Source organism: Amblyomma mixtum, chromosome 4 (genome assembly GCF_055824585.1).
Source record: "Amblyomma mixtum isolate Tamu chromosome 4, ASM5582458v1, whole genome shotgun sequence".
NCBI lineage: Eukaryota > Metazoa > Arthropoda > Arachnida > Ixodida > Ixodidae > Amblyomma > Amblyomma mixtum.
In genome coordinates this window covers 80,808,866-80,834,330 of record NC_143015.1, presented here as the reverse complement: position 1 = coordinate 80,834,330, position 25,465 = coordinate 80,808,866, and the positions used below count along the sequence as shown (strand labels likewise).

Sequence of the window (25,465 nt, the reverse complement as noted above, 5' to 3'; positions counted from 1 at the left end):
TTGTGTTCATTTTTTGCTACTCGTTTCAACAAACCAAGGCTGAAAAAGCATTAAAAGAGGGACATGCAAAATAGTATAAGTGCAGCAATTCATACGCCTTTAAAATGTGGCCATATATCATTATGACATGTTACAGCCAGAGTACCATATCTATTCACCATGCCGGAGCACTTAAAAAAGGTGAAAGAAGTACTTAATGAAGGTTTGCTAATCCCCTAAGCACGTCGCAGAAAAAATGAGGCTGGGTGTGATGTCTCACCTCTGTAGAAATCCAAGTCATGACATTTGCTTCCCCCATGATGAACGCTCAGCACATAATAAGGCGAAAGAAGGTTTGTCATTTCCAAGAAAAGGTCATGGATCCATAAATAGTGCTTCCTGCTCATAAGACAGAGCGGCACTCATTGGACATTCTACCTGCAACGCAAAAAGCAGTTGTTTGAGTGGACGAAACTAGAAAGAAAGCATACAATATCTATGGCCAAATGTCTGAACTGAAAGAAATTGAGGGTATTGTAATAGTGAATATGTTAATATATCGCATGCAAGATATGCATGACATTCAACTCAGCTACCATTGGCTTAGCTACTATCTTGCACATTATTATCACAAAAATACTGATATAGTACTGTCAGCATTAGTGGTAGCAGTGAAGATTTCATGGAAATAAAGGAAGGGACTTAGTGTTGGCTGTCATTTTCACAGCAGGCACCTGACCAATAGCCAGTGCAAAGGAAACGGGAGAAATGGCCGAAGAGAGGACCAGGAGGAATGAAGATAGCATAGGAGGACATGGAGGACATAGGATACAATAGGAAGGCAAGGCTTGCATAAAGCAAAATTAAGACATTAGTAAAGATGTAGAAGACCAACCACATCACTGTACAGAGTGGAAGACTTTAATTTACCATATTTAACTCACAATGTGCTCTCATATATCCTTGTAGTAAAATTGGTGATTATTAATACCATTATTATTAATTGGTGATTATTTGTAGCGCTTTTTCGTACTTTCTTTACCATGTATGCTCACTCCTGCCAAAGGCCTTCTGCGAAGGCTGGCAGTACCTCTGAAAATAAAAAAATAAAATAACTCAAGGAGTGAAACCAATACAGGGGTGAAGGGCAGTGAATTAGCCATGGGCGTGACGCTTGTGCCTTCCTAGCGGGAGACAGATTGACGATTCAGTTGAATATCAGGTCTCAGATACTAATAGTTCAATATTGGCAGCTGCGCATTGTTTCACGCACCCTTCTAAAGTATATGTGCAGCATTTTTCACAAGACAGTGCATGCTTCAGTTGGGGTACCTGCTGGGAGAGTAGTGTACAGTCAGGCTGGAATGAAATATGAGCCACACGGATGAACAAAACAAATTATTTTACCTGTGCGCTTTCAACTGCAGTATACAGCTTGCCTAATTCATGTTTCAGGGTAAAGAATCTACCGAAGTACTAATTTACAAGCCTTTTCTAAATGAATATCTCGCTGTAAAGTAGAAAAGTATGACGTGTGTTTGCATTTCATTCCGCCCTGACTGTACATGCAGAACATGTCTGTAATAAGTATTATTATCAGTCATGGCTGTTACTTCCAACACTAAGCAAATAAGTGAAACCTCCAAGCCCTCCTTGAAGGAAAGAGTCTATGCAGACAAGATGCTAAACACGCTTTGAAGTATGCAGATTCGATATTCAGCACGGCAAATACTGCTACATTAATAGCGAGCACTTCAGGTCAATACACGGTGCCTTTGAAACTTCTTGCCTAAAATTTGCTCGCGAAAGTGCAGAACACATGCAAAAGTGCAATCTGTAGGCACAACAAGTCATACTGTGCAAGCAAGAAGAAAAAAAAATTAAGGCAATGCTGTGATACTCTTTCAGTCATTCAGGAGTAAAAATGATAATGCATGCTGGCAGATGTTGCTACTTTAACAATGAAAAATAGCGGCTTCTGCTCACTTACAACAAACGCTTTCTCTGAACAAACAATGAAATAAGCAATGCCAGTCATGCAGCCTCTCGTCATTCCTTTTACGACAGCCTTTAATGCTGGAATGCAAGCCTCCCCGCCAGTGCAGCGACACAAATACACGGAGGTTCGAATGCCAACGATATAAGAGTTAATTTACCACGTCGTCATTATAACGTAAACGATTCACACGCGCTCTGCACCAGGCCGCCAGTCAACGCCAACTCTTGGATCACGGTACATGATAGTTTGCACCGAGTGTGCGACGCTACCAAAAAACACGAGCAAGCAGTGTATCCAAGTGAGCACAAAGCAAATGTAGCCAAGCACATGCAGCAGCCGATGAGCAACCTAGATTATGAAAACGGGAGCACTAAGTCGCGCGTGAAACGGAAAGGAGCGCGAAAGGCGCGCACGCCAAAGGTAACTCCTGAAAACGATACCCTACGGCGATAATCGAGGCGACGATGGCTGAAGCAGGCAGAAGCTCGAGCTGGCACGCTAAGCACAGCACGGACAAAATCCGACGACGGAGAAGAGTGCGCTGAGAACATGTCGAGAAGAGAGAAGAACCGCGGCAGAGGCACGGGGAGGGAGGCGAGCGCTTCGAGAGACGTACCGCCATGCCGACGTTGTGTGGGGCAGCCGCACACCCGGCAGGAAGAAGGGCCACTCGGGCCACTACAGGAGCTGCGGTGAAACGTAGTCGGCGTAAGACGCGCGCAAAAACAGTTGAGGGTTACTCTGGTTGCGCGTGGAACGACCAAAGTGGCGCAATGGCTGGCGTACGCCGGCGTGCACCACAACGCCCGAAAACAATCACCGTCCACCGCCAGCCATGACCGCCAGCCAAACATATACAGTGCTTGGCTTAGCTTGGCTTGCTCAACGAACGCGACAGTGGACATAGAGGAAGTCGCATGGTACGGTCAACCTTGGAATGCAGGGGAAGGTAGGAAAAAAAAAACACCGCGGACATTAGAGAGTTTTAGTATAGCGTACGTAGACATACGCAAAGGCATAGCGTACGCTATAAAATAGCGTCAGTCGTACTGCGCATGCGCCAAACGCTATTTCAAACCGATGTCTTACGTACGTTCGCGTTACGTACGCTATTTTTCGAATTTAGCGTGCGTGCTCTTACGTACGCCAGGAAAAATAGCGTTGTCAACATGGCGGCGCCCACGTCGCCCGCTTCGGAGAGAAAATGTCATGTTACTGGGTTTTTAGGCATATTCATTGCCCTTAAATGGAACGGGTGATATTCGCTTTGCCTCCTCTCGCCGACAGCAAAAGGAATGAGTGATAAACTTGCCCTATTTTGGATTCTGTGCAACGATTCCGCCGTTCCTTACCCTATCAAAACACCGCCGACAGTGGAATGGCTTGATTTGGATTTTTATGCCAAGGTAGTCATAGCCTTGCCAAAAGTAGCCATGTCGGCCGTTTCGGCTGTAGGGCAGTAGGGGTCCGAAAGAATAGTAGTACATACCATGACGTTCTTAAAAAACCTTGCTCGGTTCGGTTACCTAAAAAAAATTTAAAAAAAAGCTAGGCCCTGCCTCGACTGCGCAGTGCGCGACTCATCGGGGACGCCATGCAACCGGCTATCTACGTGATACGACTTGGATCAGCTTGGCCAATGCCCTGGCTCCTGGCTAACCGCGTAAAAAGCGATACAAAATGTTTTTACATTATAACACCAGATGGCGCCACTGCGACCTTAGCTATCGTTGCGTTTGGGCGGTTCTACGGTAAACTAAAAGTGCTCTTGCGATTTCCACAGTAACCTCCTGCTAAATGCTTGCGTATAGCGTACGTAAGAGCTCGTACGCTATACTAAAACTTTCTATTCACGCCGAGGTTGAGAGGAGGATGCCCTCTCCCGAACGGCACGGTCGGCGTGCTCTCTGGTTGGAAAGGTTCCTTTTCACAATGGGCGCATTCCTCCCTTCTAAACAGCCTCTACCCCTGCGAAAAAAACTTTACCCAAGGAGAAGCAGAAAGGAACTGGACGCACACCCTCCAAGTAGTTACATGCTACTCACTGCGAGACGCCTCAAAGATCAGTTGTAGTGAGCAATAATCAGTTTGTTAAAGTTTAGTCGTATTTATAATACGACTAAACGAAACATCTTTGCTTTACGAACAAAACGGGTCGTTTTTCGAAGGTTGCTGGAAGCGGCTGCAAAATAAAGTTGTTTCTCTCTCTCCGGAAGCTGCTGCACTCTGCTCGGTTTTCTCGACGCATTAGAGCATTCCGTAGTAAGCACTAAATGAACGCGAGATTCTTGTGGGCTAGTGACAGCGCTTTTGCATACCTGGGACCTGGAATGTCGTTTACGCAGGAACACCGCGCTGTGCACGCTTGAGACAGCACCTGTCTTCGCAGCGAAAGGTGAAATACGACTCCGGCACGACAAATCGTTTGATGCAGAGCAGTGAAATTACACTTACCTTTCACACATCGGTCTTCCGTGCGTCAAAGCGTACTAGCGCCACTGCGTCTACAAGAACGCAAATTGTCGTTGAAAAGAGAAGCAAAGTGGAGCCGCCACCACAGCAGCGCACTCAGTGGCGTAGGGGTATAAAGGTGACCCCAAGGCACCGACCGAGTTCAAAGCGAGTATCTCTAAAATTTCGGGGGAAGAGGGGGGAGTGGGATGAAGGGTGTATGAGCACCAGCACAACTTGCTTGGCTGCGCACATGCCCCTGGCCTCCCCCCTTTCGTTCCCAGAGATCGCAAGCGTAGCAGACATGAAATTTTTTTCTGCACCAATTTTGCAAACAAAGGGTGCTGCGTAAGCCCATTTTCACATCTGCTGTCAGACCGTAACGCTTGGCACCCCCTGGAAATGCGGCACCGTGCAAAAAAAGGCGGTCAGTTAACAAAAATGCTTCAAGTTATAATTATCGATTTCAGAGGAAATATTGCATTTGCAAAATAGAATTAAAATTTAATTGAATGTGTTGTAACCCAAACACCACTTTTCAAAAGTCTTAGTAGGTACTACGGCCTGGAGTATTTCGGCTCTGTGGGCAGCCCTGAACCGAAGCGAATATTAAAAAAGCGCGCCAGTGACTTCTCTCCACTCATTTGCAGCGTTTGGCAAATGCTATAGAAAAGAATTTAACAGCATTGTCATTAACGTTTGACCAAAACAAAAACGTAACGCTGCTGTGATGGTTCCCGTATTAGCTGGGACGGCTCAGGGGCCCACCGAAACAGTGAGACAGATATTGCCCCCTTTCCAATAACAGATTATTATTGATCATGCAGGCATGAAAGTAAGCAGCGGCGTCAAATCATGACAACCTTTGCTCTGTTTCTGTTGTCGTTAATTAAGTTATTAATGCGTTTGGCGGTAACAGAATGCCGAAGGAGTCAACCGCTGTGTGGTGTTAAGCTTTGCTGCCTAACAGAATGTTCAAGTTTTCTTCCCTGCAACGCCTACGGGCGAATAATGACGATTCCTCCGTTATTGAACTGAAGTACGGTCTCCTCCTCCGTGTTTTCTAAAAATGCAAATCGTCCTTTTTTTCCACGTAGTAAGTCTCCGTAAAGTCACGGACTTTTTTTACAGGGTAGGATGGTTCGACAGGATACCAGCAAGCTATCTCAGGAGACTAAAGATCTGATTAAGAAACGCCAAAGCATGAGGACGTCTAACTCCACAGACAGGATAGAACTAGCAGAGCTATCGAAGTTAATAAATAAGCGCAAGGTAGCCGACATAAGAAAGTTTAACATGGAGAAAATCGAGCATGCTCTAAGGAACGGAGGTAGCCTAAAATCAGTGAGGAGAAAACTGGGCATAGGTAAAAACCAGATGTGTGCGCTAAAAGACAAACAAGGCAATGTCATCAGCAATATGGATAAGGTAGTTGAATTAGCCGAAGAGTTCTACACAAATCTATACAGTAGCGAATGTAATCATCAAGTTACTGAGGGAGGCAGTCGAGCACAGCAATGGGACAGCCCGCCAGTAACAAAGGAGGAAGTAAAGAAAGCCTTAGGAGCAATGCAAAGAGGGAAAGCAGCTGGTGAGGATCAGGTAACAGCAGATTTGTTGAAGGACGGAGGAGAGATTGTGCTACAAAAACTAGCCACCCTGTATACGCAATGCCTTGTGACCTCAAAAGTACCAGAAGCTTGGAAGAACGCTAACATTATCTTAATTCATAAGAAAGGAGATGTCAAGGACTTGAAGAATTACAGACCGATCAGCTTATTTTCCGTTGCCTACAAGGTATTTACTAAGTCTAGTCTGCTCGGCAAATCACGCTTTATCATTAGTTAGAGGAGAGCAAGTTGCTGGGCTAGTTGGTGCTGTTGCATCGTGGTGGGGTAGTTAGAGACTGGTCGCAAACAAATTACCTGCGGCTGAACACCAAAAAAACTCAAGCTATTCTTTTCCGTACTAAGAACACAAAGGTAAACATCAAGGGCAAAATTCTTTTAGACTGCGAAGAGGTAAGCATTGTTAATGAAATTAAGACTCTTGGCGTAATATTATCGGAAACTCTAACTTAGAACAAGCATGTTGATGCGCTTTGCAACAAACTTAATAAGGTTTGCGGGATACTAAACAGACGCCGCAACTTCTTGCCAACAGCAGTTAAACGCTTAATTTATAACGCACTATTTTTGTCGACACTTAACTACTGCCATTTAGTCTGGTCAACTACATCGAAAGAAAACATACAGAAACTTAAAATCTGCCAGAAACGTGCCTTGCGCGTTATTGCTAATGTCCCTTGTCATGCACACACTTCCGATAACTTCTTGCGCTATAAGCTGCTTCCCACGGAATGCATATATCCTTACCGTCTAGCTTGTACATATCGCTCATCCGTATCGGCGTGCAATCACAGCATCCTGAATTTGTTAAACATTCGTCCCCGCACTTACATTTACAATACACGTCATAATGACGCATGGGTGGTGCCTCACTGTCGTACAGAGTACGGTCACCAGTCCATTTCTTATCATGCTGCTATTCTTCTAAATAGCCTTGCGCTCATCGATACCTTCCCGGAAAAATTGTCATTACGAGCGCTGCATGCACATTTCCTTGCAGCCAACATCACATGATTCTCTTGTATGATTGCGTTTTGTGTTTTTCTTGGTGCTGTAAGATGGGAAGTTTGTCGTCGTCTTCGCCTGAACAGGAATTTCTTCGTCGTAACAGTGCCTTTTATTTTTTATTGGTGCTTTTTTTGCTGTAAAATGTCTTTTAATTTCTGCTACCACTAAAGGTAACGTCTCTTCCAGAATTTTAAAAAATTGAAAATTATTAAACTGAACGTGTTTTAATCTCAGTGTGTTTGAAATTTTTATGTTTAAAACCTGATGTGTTCTAAAATGTGTGTTTCGAATGATTTAAAACTGCATGTGCTTTCATTTGGAGTGTTTTTATTCTGTAGGGTGCAAATTTTAGGTCTGTGAGATGAAGTGTGAAATTGAATTCTGTATGTGCACGAGCACTATTGCCGAACTGTACATAGAGGGGGCTGGGCTTTGTCAAGCCGCAGTTATGCGGCTTTTACCCGTCACCCCCTTTTCTCCTTGAGAGAGAAAATAAAGACGATTTGATTTGGTTTGAACTTAATCGCTAATAGAGTGAAGACAACCTTGGACTTTAGTCAACCAAATGATCAGGCAGGCTTCCGTAAAGGATACTCGACAATACACCACATTCACACTATCAATCAGGTGATAGAGAAATGCGCAGAATATAATCAACCCCTATATATAGCCTTCATTGATTACCAGAAAGCATTTGACTTAGTGGAAACCTCAGCTGTCATGCAGGCATTGCGGAATCAGGCTGTGGAATAGTGTTATGTCAAAATATTGGAAGATATTTATAACGATTGCACAGCTACTATAGTTCTCCATAAAGTAAGCAATAAAATTCCAATACGGAAAGGTGTCAGGCAGGGAGACACGATCTCGCCAATGCTGTTCACTGCCTGCTTACAGAAGGTATTCCGGGGACTGGAATGGGAACAGTTGGGGATAAGAGTTAATGGAGAATACCTGAGTAATTTGCGATTCGCTGATGACATTGCCTTGCTAAGCCACTCAGGACAAGAACTGCAAAGCATGATCAATCAGTTAGACAGGCAGATCAGAAATGTGGGGCTAAGAATTAACATGGAGAAAACCAAAGTAATGTTCAACAGCCTAGCGAGGGAACAGCAGTTCGCAATTGGTAGTGACGTGCTGGAAGTAGTAAGAGAATATGTATACTTAGGGCAGGTAGTGACCGCAGATCCGGATCATGACAGGGAAATAACTAGAAGAATAAGAATGGGGTGGAGCGCATAGGGCAGGTTCTCTCAGATCATGAATGGTAGCTTACAAATATCTCTGAAGAGAAAAGTATACAACAGTTGTATCCTACCGGTACTCACCTATGGGGCAGAATCGTGGAGGCTAACAAAGAGGGTTCAGCTTAAGTTAAGAACAACGCAGCGAGCTATGGCAAGGAAAATGATAGGTGTAACGTTAAGAGATCGGAAGAGGGCGGAGTGGGTGAGGGAACAAACGCGGGTTAATGATATCTTAGTTGAAACCAAGAGGAAGAAATGGGCTTGGGCAGGGCATGTAATGCGAAGGCAAGATAACCGCTGGTCCTTAAGGGTAACGGAGTGGATTCGAAGAGAAAACAAACGTAGCAGGGGATGGCAGAAAGTTAGGCGGGCGGATGAGATTAAGAAGTTTGCGGGGATACAGTGGCGGCAACTGACAAAGGACAGGGTTAATTGGAGAGACATGGGAGAGGCCTTTGCCCTGCAGTGGGTGTAGTCAGGCTGATGATGAAGATGTTGATGATTACAAGGATCAAAAAACGAGAAATGATAAAGAAAATGTGATTCTTAGAACCGGTTTTCTGCACATGGAACCTTTTTTTCATGATACGACTAATTTTAAATGTTTCAAGTTTGCATAGTATATGGGAAAATTTTCTTCAGTGCGGGATCAGAAGATATCCCTTGTTTGATGAGCTATTAAACACAAGTGATTACTGAATACAAGACAGGTTGCAAGACGGCGTTCAGTTTTCTGGCAAACTAATGTAAACATTTTGGCTTTTACTGAATTATTTGCATCCTATTTTGGACAGATTACCTCCGTACGCTTTCTCCGTACATAACAACGTCCCCCTATTGTGCTGATCTTGATGACTGCATGCACGCTAGAGCAATTGCAGCACTCCGCAAAACGCACATTCAAGGACAAAATTAAATGACGCGGGCGCCTTTTCACGATGCATTCCTGGTGTGGAGACCGGCGCACTGTGCCGGGCACCGCCGTGAAGTGCTGCCGGCATGAGATGCCGCACTATTGGTAACTTGGAAAGGGAGGGGGTGGGGATGTAGTTAACTTTGTCCTCCAAAGTATATATTGTTACGAAGAAGACGAAGCTGGCAGTGGCGCGTGACGGAGCGGTCGCGCTAGGCCAGCGGCCATTAAAATCATCTCTTTTCCATCGTTCATCACGGCTCATTCTTCGGCTGGCCGCCACGTTACAATATTTTGTGACTAAACCAACACTTTACTGTTGCCAGGACTTTATCAGGAAGACACATACTCGTAATGGCGGGATTCTATTTTCAAGCCAGCAACTTATACCTGGAGAAGGCTAAGCGCGTGCGGTATGCTAATAGAGATACACCGAGGTTCCAGGTCCTGACATAGGAGCGTTACAACAAAAATACGGGTTGGTAACTCTCTTTTATGTGACCATCATCCAGTCGATGCACTGTTTTCTTCCTAAAAGCTGTGTGTCGATTGCTGACAATATATCTACTAATTTGCTACATGTAGTGCCGTCATTGTAAATGACCTTGATAGCACTGCCCGCTGAAGAAAAAAGAGGTAAACTATTATATTTCACCTGATCGTAGCTCTTGATTGCACCCGACAGAAGTGGGTCGCAGTCTCTGTACCAGTATATCATAGTTCCGCCCGCAACTCCAACCAGGAAAAAAAAGAAAACCACGAACACTGCACTGACGACGGCTATTCTGAAATAAGAATGCACACATATAACGCATCTTAAAATTGATATGAGAACGCAGAAACGAGAGTAGCGAACAAATAAACCTACCTTTTTGCATCTCGCAGGCTCTTTGCTGCCATGAATCGCTGGACAACCATTTGGTCAAATCCGACACGAACAAAAATGTACGGAAGACCACCAATGAGGACACTCCAGAGGTTCTCATCAAGTGTTAAGTCCAGATTTGCTCTGTGTACGAAAAAAAAGTGCTTTTACTTATTTTGCATAATTTCTGCTGCGAAAGCAACGGACAACTGCGCAGGTTTAGAGCCAACATGCAGAAACAAGGTATAGCAAAGTTTAGAAATGCACAGACGCGAAGATAAAAATACATACATTATGCATGACCTGTCAGTCACCTAAACATCAAATGATAACAGGAGACAAAAATAAATTGAAAAAAGCGGTGCATGCACGAAAACAGCTTTTCCAAAAACTAATTGAAGACAATTGGGAAAGCCCTTTCAGTCCTTTCGTGTTTGTGGCAGAACCTAGAAGAGGCAATTCGTTCAATTCCACACCCTTTGGGAAGAAATTTTGTTCTTTGCTGATGACGTACCTGATTGGCGATTTTGTTGAGCACTGTTCGTAGACGCCGATAATAACGCCCGCCGGGTTTTGTTGCTCATGAGGCATATAATGTTCTCGCCTTAAAAGCGTCACTTCAGTCTATCCATGCCATGCCACGAATGCCACGTTGTGTGCCCCTCTTTCATAACTCAACTCTCTAGCTTTGACGTCGTGGTTTATCTCCTCAGATGATTTAGCACGCCTTACATAGCCAGAAAAATCAACGTACGCGTGTAAACAGCTCTCTCTCTCCTGAGCGAAAAAAAATCATGTGCTGACTAGACACGCCTGACTGGTATCTTTTACGCTGTTGATTATTTTATCCACGTTTTCCCGGCCGTGTCTTTAACACACCAGTAACAAAAATAAATCGCATACATTTTTCTCGGAACCGTCGCCATAACGGTTATTCTGTACTAGCATTGCCATCTGTCTGCAAACAAAAAAAAATGATTTCGACGAGTACTCAGACTGGACGCACAGTCCATTTCTGATTCTGGTTCCAGAACCAGAAATGGCAGCAAGCTTATGACGATCCTGGCTCGTCAAAGCCGGCCAAAAGGCTAGCTTCGGAGCTCGCTTAATAAAGCAGGAGTAGCAAGTCAAGGCTTGTTGTGTCCGTTTCTCTCGTTGTCGCTCATTTGATTGCGCTGATCGTTTCATTACATCTTTGGTACATCACCAAGGCGCATGAGGCCTCTCACTTCACAGGTTTTTAAAGGCGATTATGTGCAATAAGGGCCGTCTGTATTTATTGACTGTAGTAGCACTCTAACTGGTTTAGCTCCGACCCATTGTAGCCGGCCTTCTCTAATTCACACCTGATTCCTTCATAATTTATCCCCCAAAAAACGCAATTACGCACGCAACGTCTTTAGCACAACATCTAGCAAAGTGAAATGATGGGGGCTCGTTCTGCAGGAAGTCAGTGCTGAAGGCCACATTTCATACCAAGCATTAATTGCGTTAATTCTTCCTGCTGAGGTAGCCACAATGACTTTATAGCACTCAAATAGTTTAAATGCTGCTCGTTCTACTGTCAGAACGGTACAACTAAATTTCAAAATACAGCAGGGTATTGATTATCGAGAACAATATCATGATGCTTTGTACGTTCTGAACATAGTTTTCACGTTACAGAACCCTGTCAGCTTTACAAACCCTGATTCATTTTTATTCGCTTTGGCACCAGATGACATTACCTTCATGCTGTCGACATAAGCGATGAAGAGTTCGTGAAGAAAAGCAAAGCCTCATGGAAACAGTGGTAATTAATGAAGTAGCCAGAAATATTTTAGTTACCAGAAAATGTTTATAAGTGTTGCTTGTAAAGTCGCCACAGAGCATTTAGTGCTGTACATTGATAAAAGGGGTGCATATAAAGACATGCAATGTGAACATTTCGTGTTTCAAGCGCCAAATATATTGAGCATAGAAAATTTTGATACCAGAGATTGCACCTGAGTATTTCGCACACCATACTGGCATAAATATTGTTTCAGTATTGCGGATAAAAATAACAAGTTTTAACTATTTTAATTTGTTCCCTACACACAAAAACAGTCAACTGGACCGCAATTTCTGCTTCATGTAAAATATTTCATTGAGTGCAGGCTTAAACGGTTTAACATGGTTATTAATATTTTGCAAAGAGGAACTCCGAAAGCCGTGAGAATCCAGAAAAAAAATGTTTGGAAGCGAATATTGCCAGATAATAAATTTCGCTGCTGACTATGGAAATGCAGCGGGCTGATCCCTTCGCGGAATTTGCTTCGCACCCGTTTGCTAAGTAAACATTGCTAAAAAAAAAGAGGTAAGTTTCACCTTTCACAAAACCAATCACAGGAGTTGATACCAACTCTCGCTCATCTGGCTGCGATTTAACTTACCTGAACATGTACTCAGTGACGTTTAAATCAGACATGGGTCGGAGCGGCGGTGTGACACTGCTTGAGTCGTATATCACTTTTGCTATGATTGTCACTGGTGCCACGGCCATAACCAATGCCTGCACGCAGTCGGCCCATACAACGCCGCGGAGTCCCCCCTGAGCGGAAATGAAAATACATCGAAAAAGAGGGACTCATTTAAATGGGCTAAAAAGCGGCTACTTCTGACGAAAGCTCCCTCATTTTAATGTAGCGGAAAATTCTGTTTCTCCGTGTAATAGAAAGTCGAGAGTGAAAGCTGTACCACACTGCAGATATTTCGTCATTTGCATAAGCAAACTCAGACAACTAATACCGTGCTACTAATACCGTGCGTTATTGAGCCCTTTTTTATATTTGACTTCGCACGCGAATATCGCTAATACTATTTCACTTCGCACGCAAATATAGCTAATTTTTTTGTTGACTCTTTTTACTTCAAACTATTTTTTACATCGCCCTAATAGGTCTGTTTGCCCAAGCTGTTCTGTTTCTTTCACTGGATCCTAAACCAATATTTCTGTGCATAAGCCTGCCTGAATGCAAACTTAAGCTACCAGCGATGTCTTCGAAGACCAAAACCACGCTCTAATACCACGTGCTACGACACAGTGTGGACAAGGTACGTTGCAAGTGCTTTCTTTATGGTCGCGCGAAATATAATTGAAGAAATTATTTACCAGAGCTGTGTATATTGTACCAGCAAGACCGATGACGATGTTTGAGTACAGCAGCGGCACCGAGAGCACTGTAAAGAACGGTAAGTATTGTTGATGGTAATCAGTAGAATCTAAAAGCATTGCGAAATCTTGAAAGATTTCTACTATATTTTTTCTATCGGTCATAAAACCTACACATACCATATACATAATTCACTTTATGCCATCAAATTTTTCCTGCAGACCAATGCTCAAATTAAGGATGCAAGGCGTCCTCTATATGTTTTTTTTTCTGCGAAGAGAGTAAAGAAAAATTAAGAAACAGTCCGTCATTCGCATTACGGAACTCTCACATTCTACAACGGCGCTGTTTGATCGAATATACGAACAGGTTAAGGTATCACACAAAAGTTAATGCTAGGGGTATGGTGCTCGTGTAGTCGCCTGTTTGGTCAGGTTCAGTGCACTATTCGCAAAGGCTTATGGTCTCCATTCTCCTCAACGACTGCCGACTAGCACGGAGACGCAAACAACTGTAGTGCTATTTCTATCAGGGTTCTTTTTGGCGTAGCTCGTACTGCATTCAAATGCGATCGCTAAATTAACTGTACAATATACGTTTCAGTGAAGCAAGTATGCAAGAGTCGAAACACGTCGACTAAAGAGTGCCTTGGCCGTGACAGCCGCGACGGACTGAGTAAACGGGCACCTCTGTGCGACGCAGCCGTATATTTCAGTCAGCAGGATTACTGCAAAGAAATGGGGACTATAATAGGCATTCCATTCCAAAGACCGAGTTTGATGCACATGTACACTGCCGGTGCTGCAGAGGTGCGGCGCTAGGGGTCACCTTTTACGCCGTTCACGGCACGAGCTCGGGTGTCTGACCAGCTAAGACTGCGAAGTGCGCCTGCTCTATGCGAATACAGGACGAAAGTAATGGAATTAGACTACGCCTCAGTACAACTTTCAAAGGGGGACGATGCATGGACAAGTTTTGCATAAAGGAAAAGTGATTGCAAGTAATTCCTTTCATATCCAGCCTCTAAGACACTGGCATGAACGCTACAGCCCTCAGTGAAGTATCGGTAAAATTGAATTAAGCGAAAGCATCGCATATAAATTTTAAAAAATGCTTCGTCCTACTTCTATTTCGGGCGGTCTCTTCCGTTGCCCGCCGCGACTATATCAATGCAGCGAATCGCAATTTGAGCTCACGGTGCTTCTCATTTGTCTAAGCAAGCTTCATTGCTGCGTGCAGTGTTTACGCTGACTACGCTGTTTATGTAAACGAGAAGAACGTGTGGGAAACGTGTGAATACCTACTTGTAGCGAATCCAATCGCAGCGCTGTAAATTCCCACGGCGCCGAGTGTTTGCTGAAAATGTGAGCCTTATATGAGTGCGACGACTTCGGCGGAGGCAGTGTTTAGCGAGAAGCATAAAAGAAACGAATGGGTGAAATTAAATTCCCCAAAATAGAACATGCAAAAGTTTTCGTTCTGCCAGGTTACTAAGGAGACAGTGGTTATAACCCTGGGATTATTTTCAGACTTAAGGGCCTTTCCGCAAGAGTAAAAGTTAGAGTTTAGCGCTTTGGAAAGGAAGTATGCAAAGTTTAGATGTTGGCCATAACGTAATTTCAACAGTGGAAATATTCCTGCGAATGACAGTGGTCACAATAAATGACCTGTATTTTTGCAACAGTCGCCACGGAGCACACGTATGTGCAGTCGTGGTTACTGTTTCGAGCCCAGGTTGTTTTGCTTCTCCGTTACGCCGAGTGGCTCATTATGTGCAACCAGCGTTCGAGATCTCTTGAAGGTAACAGAAACTCCGATCTTCTCCCCGACGCAGGCCGAAATTTTTGCCCATACTAAATGAGCCCCGCTAGACGGCTATGATTAGCGATCCCCATGGGCACTAGAATTTTGATACCGGCTGTAGAATTCTTATGTATTGAAGCTCTTTTAACTTCAATGATATATAAGAGCTTACTAGCCACCAATGGCTTCACTGAAAGTAAGGTGACTGCATGCATAAGGTTTATTCGAGTGCCTCTCCGAACCCGGAATGATGGAAGTAAACTTCTAGCTGCTCCTATCATAAACAGACGTTCCGCGATTACATTTCAATAAGCACGATGTAGTCGACAAATTTATGTCGTTGGTGCCTTTTTGTGTAAAGGCTTTAGCGCACTTACCCGTAGCATATCTGTACGCCATAAGAGCAGGTGCCCGTTTACGCTATCACGACGGAATAAAGGTAAAACACTATTATGTTTTAAAGCAACCGGCACTACACACCTCGAGAGTGTTAGAGGACTAATTATACGGTGTATTATATTCTTCAAAACAATATCAAGGGCTATTGTGAGAATATTAATTTTAAAGTAGAGATTCTGGGCAGGAACTACGAAGTTGCGTTGCACATTTGACAATAATAAAAATGTCAAATACTTACGCTCAGGACGAAATAGACGACGCTCGCTGTGATGCCGACCTTGTTGTCAAACCGCATACGCAGGTACTAGGGTTTCAAAAAAAAATTACACAGAGGACATAAATGAGGACGCGTTTAAATTACTCCGTACCATAACGCCACTTGTTACTGCCCACATGTTGAGCGCACATATCCCATACTCTTAATCCTCTTGAGCTCAAATAAGGCTGACAGCCCTAATAAGCCTGGTAGCAGAATGTTACAAACTCAATGCAGAAAGTCGCAGATTAGCATGTGAAGCATAATCGAATGCGTTCAGTGATGATTTATTTGGGGAATTTTTCTTTTTGCGGGGCACTTTAAGGGTTCGCTTTGGCCAACAGACAACCTAAAACGATTTTCAGGAAATTAATTTGAAATGTTGAAATCTAAATCAACGAATCTCATGAACTGCCGCAGCCAAAAGGAACCAAAATAAGAATTTTTGGTCCGATCAGAGGAGTTCTTTCTTACGCCATGCAACATAATTTAATGCTGCCATCCCTCGGCATATGAAATTATTGATGACCGGTGTCGCACTATAGATTGCAAATAGGCCAGCAAGGGACATCGCGAACCTTTAGGTGCCATTCGAGCGCTCACAACAGGAAATAACATCATCAATCGCAACGCAAATATCCTTCACACATATACCCTTTCCATCGGGGAAGAGATGTGAAACGCCTCCTCGTTATAATATTGAAGACCGGTTCCTCTGCCTCCTCCAAAGTGCTAGATTCAGATGCACAAAATAGTCAAGAATGATATGTAGGGGCCTAACAAGAAGGAAAGATCTTATTTGCGCATAACAGAACTCTTTAAATCCTGTCATCAACCAGAAGCGCACGCTCGACATGTGCGTTAATGTTTATAGAACGTGTGCCGTAAATTGGCGCTCCTGTGCTTTCTCTTTACACGCTTCTTCCTTACGCTAGACTTTTCTATGCATTTACTTTTTTATATATGCAAATGTTGAGAATTTCCGCACACCACCCGTTGGCTGTTACCTGAAAAACAGACGCCACCCGTAGACCATACAGGAGTGGCACCAGCGCAGTCATAACGAACGCTGTCGCAAGCGGTGTCCCCACCAAAATCCAGAGCACGTGGAATCCATGGGCGTAGTAGTGTCCCACGAAACCCACGACGGTCACGCCGTTCGCCACGGAGGCCACAACGGAGACGGCCAAGGCAGCAGCCGGGAGGCTCTGGCCCCCCAGGAAAGCCTCCATTTCGGCGCTGGCGGCATTGCTGATGCCAGACACTGCCTAGTGTGAAAAATAAGATGCACATTAAGGCAGCTCTTATAATGTGCGGCAATGAGCGCACTGATATGAGAAGTGCTACTCAGTGCTGCGAGGCTGGTTCTGGGGCAGTGCTCAGCTACCTAAGGCAAGCCTCGTTTAGGACATTAATTATCAATTTAGTGCCTAGCACTGCGCTAAAAGATTGGTATAATATGTCCTTCTGAGTGTGACAGGGGCTCAACGTAATTAATATGAATCAATCAATCAATCAATCAATCAATCAATCAATCAATCAATCAGTCAATCCGTTTATATCGGACAACATTACATCCTGTCCACGGGGAGAGGCAAAAAGAGAATTGGATGTTTCCTGATGAGGCCTAATCGCCGCATTACATGTCAATGAAATTATTGCCCTCACAAACACTGTGCACAAGTGTGGCGAAAAGGGCTTGTTGTTGAAGGTTCAGACTTAAAAAAGCGCGAAAGACGGGACAAAAGAAGGAGAAACACAGGCGCTCTCTTGTCTCCTTATTTTGTCCTATCTTTCGCGCTGTTTTAAGAATGAGACATTGTCGTAAAGGAAATCAGCAGAGTGATGTGCTAAGCAAGGCGTAAACACTTGTGAGGCGAGAAAATAGCGATAAAATAAGGATATAATGGCCAGCATCAATTTGAGACACTAAGTGACAAAACAAAGAGCAGCAGTAATATACATTCGCTGTAGTAGGAAAGAAAGTTGGGCTAGTTGGGTTGGCTTAAATGCTCAGTATAACAAATTACTATCCCAGACGAAATAATTTTCAAAAAATCCGAGAAATGTTTCGCACAGTTGAAGACCGGATGGAGCACTTACCTTTTTCCGTCGTTTCACTACAGAGAAATATATGCCGACCAGGTAGCCGACAGCAGTGAGTACGCCGAAGACGACGCAGTCCGCGGTGTCGAGGTTTGTTGATACGGACATACTCGATGTGTTCTCTCGTTCACGTAGTCTCTGCAACCAAAAACTTTCTTGTGACGTCATTCGTAAGGCTCTAACGTCCTGAAATTGCACGCTTACTTTGATAGACGCCGCAATGAAGGGCGCCACGGCGGTTTCTACCCGCTGCGGTTCTTTAATGTGCAAGGGGGTCCAAAAGCACTACAGCAGTTCTTGCACTTTGTCTGCATCGAAACGCGGCCGGCACTGTCAGGATCAGGGTGTCGAACCGGAATTTTTCTGGTTCGGTTCGGGCTCGGGCTCACACCTTTATTTACAAAATACTGCAGCCCGAGGGCCAAGCAGAGTGGGCAATATAACAACAGCCAAAGATCACACCAAACTTCAAAAAAAAAAACACCAGGCAAACACTACAAAACACCTGTATGATCAACATAAAGGCAGTCAGAGGTAAAAGGTTGCTGTATGAACAACATTGTCAAAAAGAAAAAAAAACAGGAAGAAATATTATAAAACACCAGACGTAGGATTCCAAACAGAACTCAGATGAGAGGGGACAAGCGTTCTTCAAAATCATGAACATTACGGGCGGAAAAGACGAGAGCTGGCAAGCTGTTCCACTGAGCGATAGTGCGAACAAAAAAACAGTTTTTAAAGAGGTTTGTACGGGCAAAGTACGGCGTAAGGCTTTGGTCATGAACGTTCCTAGTATGCCGGGTTAAGCGTGGGCGCAGGTAGTCCTTGGAAGAGAAATTAAACTGTTGGTGATAAAGTGAAAAAAGAAATTTTAACCTAGCGAGTGCTCTTCTTTTTTCCAAGGATGGAATATTATTTACAGACATGATGGCGGACGGTGAAGCATTCCTATGATAACTGTTGAAAATGAACCGGATTGCTTTTCTTTGTATCATCTCTAGTGAATGTATATCTTTTTTGAGAAATGGATCCCATGACACACTAGCATATTCAAGTTTAGGTCGAATGTACGTGTTGTATGCCAATAGCTTCACGGACTGTGGGGAAGACTAATTTGTGGCGGAGAAAGCCAAGTTTCCTTGCAGCAGCAGCGCAAATTTTGTCGACGTGACTAGTCCAACTAAGGCGCTTATTTAATGTTACGCCGAGGTACTTGTAGTTGTCAACTTGCAGTAGGTTTTCGTGGTTCAGTGTGTATGTAAACTGGAAGGGATTCTTCTTTTTCGTGACCCGTAGGAGAACAGTTTTATCAGTATTTACTTCCATTAACCATTCCGCGCACCAATCTGCAACTGCATTAAGGTTTATCTGTAAGCGTGCTTGATCCTGGTTACTATTAATAGACTTAAAGAGAATGCAGTCATCTGCGAATAACCTAATACTTATAGCTGCAGTGTCAATGGCCAAGACGATGTCATTGATGTAGATGAGAAAGAGAACCGGGCCAAGGACGCTACCCTGGGGCACTCCAGAGGACACCGGTAGAATGTGAGAGGAGCAGCCCTTTACCTGAACAAAGTGCTGTCGGTTGGAAACATAAGAATGAATCCAATTAACAAGGTTATCGGGAAGGCCAATGTTTCGAAGCTTAAATATCAGTTTACTATGACAAACGCGGTCGAACGCTTTACTAAAGTCCATGAAAATTGCGTCAATCTGTGCGCCCTTATCTAGTGATGAAGCAAATTCATGAAGAGTGGTCACGAGCTGCGTGGTAGTTGATAAGCCTCTTCTGAAACCGTGTTGAAAGGGTGAAATAATTTTGTTTTCCTCAAGGTACGAGACGATGTAGTTTGATATGATATGTTCAATAAGTTTACATGTACTGGAGGTAAGTGAGATAGGTCTGTAGTTACCAATATTTAAACGGTCACCTTTTTTAAAGACCGGAACCACTCGAGCCACACGCCAGTCATTTGGAAGAATGCCTTCGGTGAATGACAAACGAAAAAGGTGGGTTAAAATGTGAGCGAGTGGTTCAGCGTAGCGGTGCAAGAAGACATTAGGTATGTTGTCCGGGCCGACTGAGGATTTAGTTTTGAGTTTGAGTATCATGTTGAAAACACCTTCATAAGTTATGAAATTGGCTTCAATGTCAGAGGACGAGTTTACATGCATTACATCTGCAACCGGGAGAGAGAAGACAGATTGAAAGTAACGGTTGAAGTGCTCGGCCACGTCAGATGCGTCGTCTACAACGGACCCGTTTATTGTTATTTTATCTACCTCATCACTTGAGTCACTAAGGTAGCGCCAAAATTTATTAGGGTTACTTTTTAGGAACTGTGGAAGGGAATAACTAAAATACCTTGCCTTAGCTTCAGACAATTTAGATGCAAGCTCACATCTCAAGTGGGCTAGGTTTGAAGGATGTTTACCACTTTTTCTAGCGCGTTTAAGTCTTCGACGAATATGTATGATTTCCCTAGTCACCCATGGGTTGTTTTTGTTCACTCTAACGCGCTTATTAGGAACAAGTGAACTAATGCAATTATTAATGGTTGACTTCAGCATATTCCAAACCAAGTTGGTGGTTTTCGGGGTAAGTTCGGGGTTCGGCTCCGCTACCGGCTCCGGTACCTTCCGTTTCAGTTCGAACCGGTTCGAACGGGTTCAAACGGGTTCAGAGCAAAAAAAAGTTCTGACCGTAGCTGTGTTTTAAGCAAACTTATTTCCCTGTTTACTTTTCTGTGAGACATTGGCATGTAGTGAAAAATGCAAAATTTGCTCAGTAAGAGATGTTTTCACTTTACCGAGTTTAATTTACTCCGCTGCAAAATGACCCAAATTTACGGCAAGAGTCGCGGTATCGAATGAGCTCAAAATTAGTGTTCATTGGCTGTGTACACGCTATAATCCAATTGATAAGATGCATAAGGAGAAAAACTGGTGGGTTTTGCATCTACAAATCCATTCAGCTTCAGCTGATTCGGAGACCTCGACGCGCGAGCAATATGTTTCCCCTGAAGCTCGTGTCAGTCCGGAATTTCTCCTGCGCACAGTAGGGCCGTCTACACACCTGTCTAGAGTGTCCGAACGGCGCGCTTTGAAGTGCATTTATGACAGGCGCTGCTGTATGCTGGGCCCTATACAGCTTTCAAATACACGAGCAGTTATACGCCATACGTCGGAATGAACATGCGTGATACGGTCAGCTTCTGAGCCCTAGGCCACTCGTAAATAACGCAGCATACTCATCGGTGCGCTGTTCGAGCGCTTTAGACAGGCGTGTGGACGAGTGTGCTTACGCGGGCGCCGGCAAGACCGCCTCCTGTGCCCTCTTGTCTTACCGCAGACTATTGCTACGGGATGCTGTCCTGTAAAGGCAGGTATATACAGAAAAGACATCTTTCCGTCACCCCTAAACCGACTTGCCAGTCACTCGCCCTCCCCTCGTCGCACTTCCAATATCCAGATCAAAACTTTACTAAGCATATTTTAGGTACTATCAGCGTCAACTGAAACGCGAACAAGCCAAATTAAGCGCGAACAGCACAACTCGGAGATATTATACTAGGGGGCAAAATACATGAGCAGTTGATTTTCCCATCGAAGCCGAAAAGACCGCTCTTCTGAAGTGTTAATAGCCCACGCCTGTATTTCATCTCCAGCCTCTACTATGCTTGATTTTTTGTGCTCGCGTTTCAGGTGTTTTGTTCGCGTTTCATTTGAAGCTGATAGTACATCACCTTTTCGGCGTCGCGTTTATAACAGTGTGGCCTTTAACGCTACTGCGTTAAAAATGACGTTTCGAGCCTGTGCTTACGACTAAGGAGCCCAGTTTCGAGCTCCCAGCTGTAGAGTCTAGCCAATAAAGGCAAACCACGTATAATATAATGGCATGCCAATTTTACGTCGTCGGGGAGAGGGTATTTTAGTTAGAGTACGAAGCTTTCCTTCTCGTCACACGCCAAGTTTAATATATATAGTACATGGTTCTATGCCTGTTCAATGCAATAACAGCCAGATTAAAGCGATAGCATTAAAGGTGCACGAAAGAGGAATCTGAACTCGTCTTTTTGCCGAGGGAACTCAAAGTACCCAATCCCAGCATTCTCAGAAACTTTGAATTATTGCCCTGTGCGGCCGATTTCTCTGATTAAACTAAATTAACGTCCGGCTCCAGCCTTTTTCTTTTTTTAATTCTCCCCGTACGGTGGGCGGAGGCGACCAACGCGTGGAGTGCCTTTCAGCCAGTCCCGTGGCGGCTTGCCGCTCTGCCATCGGCGGAGTAATACGCAGCAATCCCTAGAAGGAAATAGTCCACGCGTATTTTTATTTCTGCGGGCTTATTTTGCGGCTATATAATCTGTGAATGAAACTAATTATTCACGGAAAGATAAAAAACAAAATAAAGGGAAAGCAAACCCTCCACGGAGCTGGCTGAAAGGCACTCCACGCGTTGGTCCACTCCGCCCACCGTACGGGGAGAATTCAAAAAATAAAGGCGGGAGCCGGACGTTAATTCGATTTAATTAGGTAAATCGGCCACACAGGGCAATCAGTCGAAGTTTCTAAGAATGCTCGGAACGTGTAGGTCGATTACCCGCGGCAAAAAGACGAGTTCAGATTCCTCTTCACTGCACCTTTAAGGTTGCCGCTCTGCAGAAAATCTGGCGTCGTCGGCGGCGGCATTGTGAGCGAAAATATAGCTGGCACCGCTGCTACCTAGGTCACGTGACCTTGTTATGTTTTCACAACCTGCCCACCGGACTATGAGCGAACTGCCCACCGTGGCAGATGGCAGTTAATCATGGGTCGCGAGACGTTGCGCTCGAACAGCAGCCTTGGTCTCACAAGCCCCAGCAAAGAAAGCCATTTGCGGAGCAATGGCGCATCTCAGCCGCGGCAACGCATCGCCAGGAATCGCATGACGACTCGAAGCGACCAATAGATGCAAATTTAGGAATGAAGAATTCCGCATATATACAGGCGTTAACCAATTAACGCCAACCCGTCATACCCTTAAGACGGAGCTTAAGTGGTAGATTGGTTTTTGAGGTAAGAAAATGGCGCAGTATCTCTCTCACATATCTCGGCGGACACCTGAACCGCGCCGCAAGGGGAAGGTGGGAGCGAAAGAAGAGAGAGAGAAAGAGGTGCCGTAGTGGAGGCCTCCGGAATAATTTCGACCAACTGGGAATCTTTGACGTGCGCTGACATCGCACAGCACATGGGCGCCTCTTGCGTTTCGCCTCCATCGAAACGCGTCCGCCGCGGTCGGGTTCGAACCCGGGTACTCCGGCTCGGTAGACAAGTGCCTTACCACTGAGCCACTGCGGCGGGTAGCTCAAGTGTCCCCTCGTTTTTTTTTCTCCTTTGAATACATTAAGCACCTTGCTTGGTTCCGCTCACTAAACGGCTAGCTATAATAAAGAATTACTTGACACAATTGCTTCGCTACTCACCAGCTAAACGGGAGGTGGCGGCTCGACGTATTTCTGTGGAGCTGAAGTACACGAACTATTTCATTGTAGCTTTAGGAGGCTCGATAAAGAAATACAGTTCAGCGAAATTCATGACAAATCGTCCAATAAAATGTGATTACTGTCGATTGCCTAGGTTTTGACACGCATTTGACTAGTTAGGTGTGAAAATTTTCAAGATGGATTTTTTCGTGCCTAGGTGTAAGAAGCAATCAAATCTGGCAGTTAAGCCGAACACTTTTGTATACAGCTAACATCATTCAAGTGTTGTCTGGTGAACATTTATTGGGCGGATTAGAAACGGCGCCTACTTTAACGTATTTAGATGCAAAATTATAACAGGGAAAATGTTTTGCAAAGTGCGCATGTCGGAGAGTTAACGAGCTTAATGCATGTTGAAACGACCTGAAAAATGCACCTCGTATTCTAAAAGTTGTTAAAAAGAATGCAAAGCTGCGCATGCGCCATTTTGCTGCAGAAAACGTTTACTTTTAGTTTGGTTGCCTGTTGGAAATGTTAATGATTCGTTCTCTGAATCTACCGTCTTTCTTTTGTGCGTAGCTGATTGAAATGATTAAAGCGCTGAAAAATAGTCAAAAGAAGGGGAATACTCTGTCAAGCCGAGCCGCCACGGTGGCTCAGTGGTTAGGTGCTCGGCTGCTCACCTGAAAGAAGCGGGTTCGATCCCGGCCGCGGTGGTTGAATTTCTTTGGAGGAGAAATTCTAGAGGCCCGTGTACTGTGCGATGTCAGTGTACATTAAAGAACCCCAGGTGGTCGAAATTTCCGGAGCCCTCCACTCCGGCGTCTCTCATAACCTTAGTCGCTTTGGGACGTTAAACCCCATAAACCAAACCAAACCATCTGTCAAGCTCAGAATTTCGGACAACTTTAGCAAGGCGCCGTGAAGGCAAATGTCTAACACAATATTCATGTGCACTCCATAAGTTCCCATTGAGAGGTCGCATTGCTGGAAAAAAAAAACGGTAAAGTATACATGAGACTTACCTGTTGTTGTTGAAGTTAGTAACGTTTGCGGATTTGATGTGGCGCACCGGTGAACTTTGTTTTCGGAAAATAATGGCCACAATCGGGTACAGCCTTCCGTGCACCAGCCACTGAGGCAGCGGCTATGACAACCCGTGTAATCACGACTGCGCAAGCGGTCGTAAATACGTCTGGCGATGGCGACCGAGCCCGGAGCTTTGCCTAGTTCACCGCGAGCACCAGCTGCCATTCGGTGGCCAACTTCTCTTTTTCCGTTACTTTTGTTTCGGTCGTACAATGCGTAACGTGAGCTCATCCGTGACGGGACGAGCCGACAGCTGTCGCCCCCCGTCCGGTGCTGACGGCTAGTATGCAGGCATACCGCAAGCGCAAGATCATTCTGACGTCATTTCAAGCTAACGCCCTGCTTCAAATGGCTGCCAGAACTTGCGAGTGTGCTAGTGTCCGTAGAGACGGAAAATTCGCACAAGTGACGAAGCGTGCCAGCGGAATCTGAGTGTACTTGTTTAAAACAGAGGGGGCATAGAACCTTAACAAACAATGCAACTGAGTCACGAATTGTGGAATTTACAGCTATGTACAGTCTTTGTCTAAAGTTTAGAGCCCAGGGTTTTGACTTCTTAGCCTTGCAGTGGGACTCCTAAAGCATTCTGGGAAGTCATACCCATTGAAGGAGGCAGAACAAGAAATCATCTTACCCAGAGGAAACTTGGAGCGCTGGAGATGCATCGCGAACCACACAGTGAGGCTCAGAAACAAACCCCCTTCGCTCCAAACTTTTGACAAAGGCTGTACTTTGAATGCGCTGAGTGGTTAGCCGGACGAAGCAATACAACTACTCTTTGTAGTGCACATATAAAATAAAATTTTGTGAGAAGAAATGGCGTGCTAAAGGAAACGGGTGTCATTACTGAGCATACGTGTCACTTTTTTTCAATCATCAACTGTTTGAGTGGTTTGCATATGAATGCCATCTAACCCGGCGTTAGCACTGTTAAGGGAGCGCTAACATGACATTCACGTGGGTTGAAAATAAAGAAGGCCTGTGTGATCTTCCTGCCAACTCTTTCTGCAAGTAGCAGGAGCAGGAGTTGTTTTCAAAAGTAGTTGTCTTTTTTTAGCAAGTATTGCATTTTTTGCCGGAACCTGGCACGATGATATTTCCCATGTTTCTTGAACGC

At 44.5% G+C, this 25,465-nt stretch overlaps 1 protein-coding gene across 1 annotated transcript in view; it reads right to left on the bottom strand.

Moving 5' to 3' along the window:
* The window catches only part of LOC149347172 (putative sodium-dependent multivitamin transporter), a 35,584-nt gene extending 17,345 nt beyond the window's left edge, over nt 1-18,239 (bottom strand). The window contains exons 1-8 of the mRNA XM_089585516.1: nt 17,789-18,239; nt 16,693-16,953; nt 15,668-15,733; nt 14,532-14,583; nt 13,227-13,294; nt 12,508-12,665; nt 10,097-10,237; nt 9,884-10,013 (exon numbers count right to left, since the gene is read on the bottom strand). Coding sequence (XP_089441642.1) covers nt 9,884-10,013; nt 10,097-10,237; nt 12,508-12,665; nt 13,227-13,294; nt 14,532-14,583; nt 15,668-15,733; nt 16,693-16,953; nt 17,789-17,959 — 1,047 coding nt within the window. The 5' untranslated portion in view covers nt 17,960-18,239. The remainder of the gene's footprint in view (nt 1-9,883; nt 10,014-10,096; nt 10,238-12,507; nt 12,666-13,226; nt 13,295-14,531; nt 14,584-15,667; nt 15,734-16,692; nt 16,954-17,788) is intronic.
* Between the last annotated feature and the right edge of the window lie 7,226 nt (nt 18,240-25,465).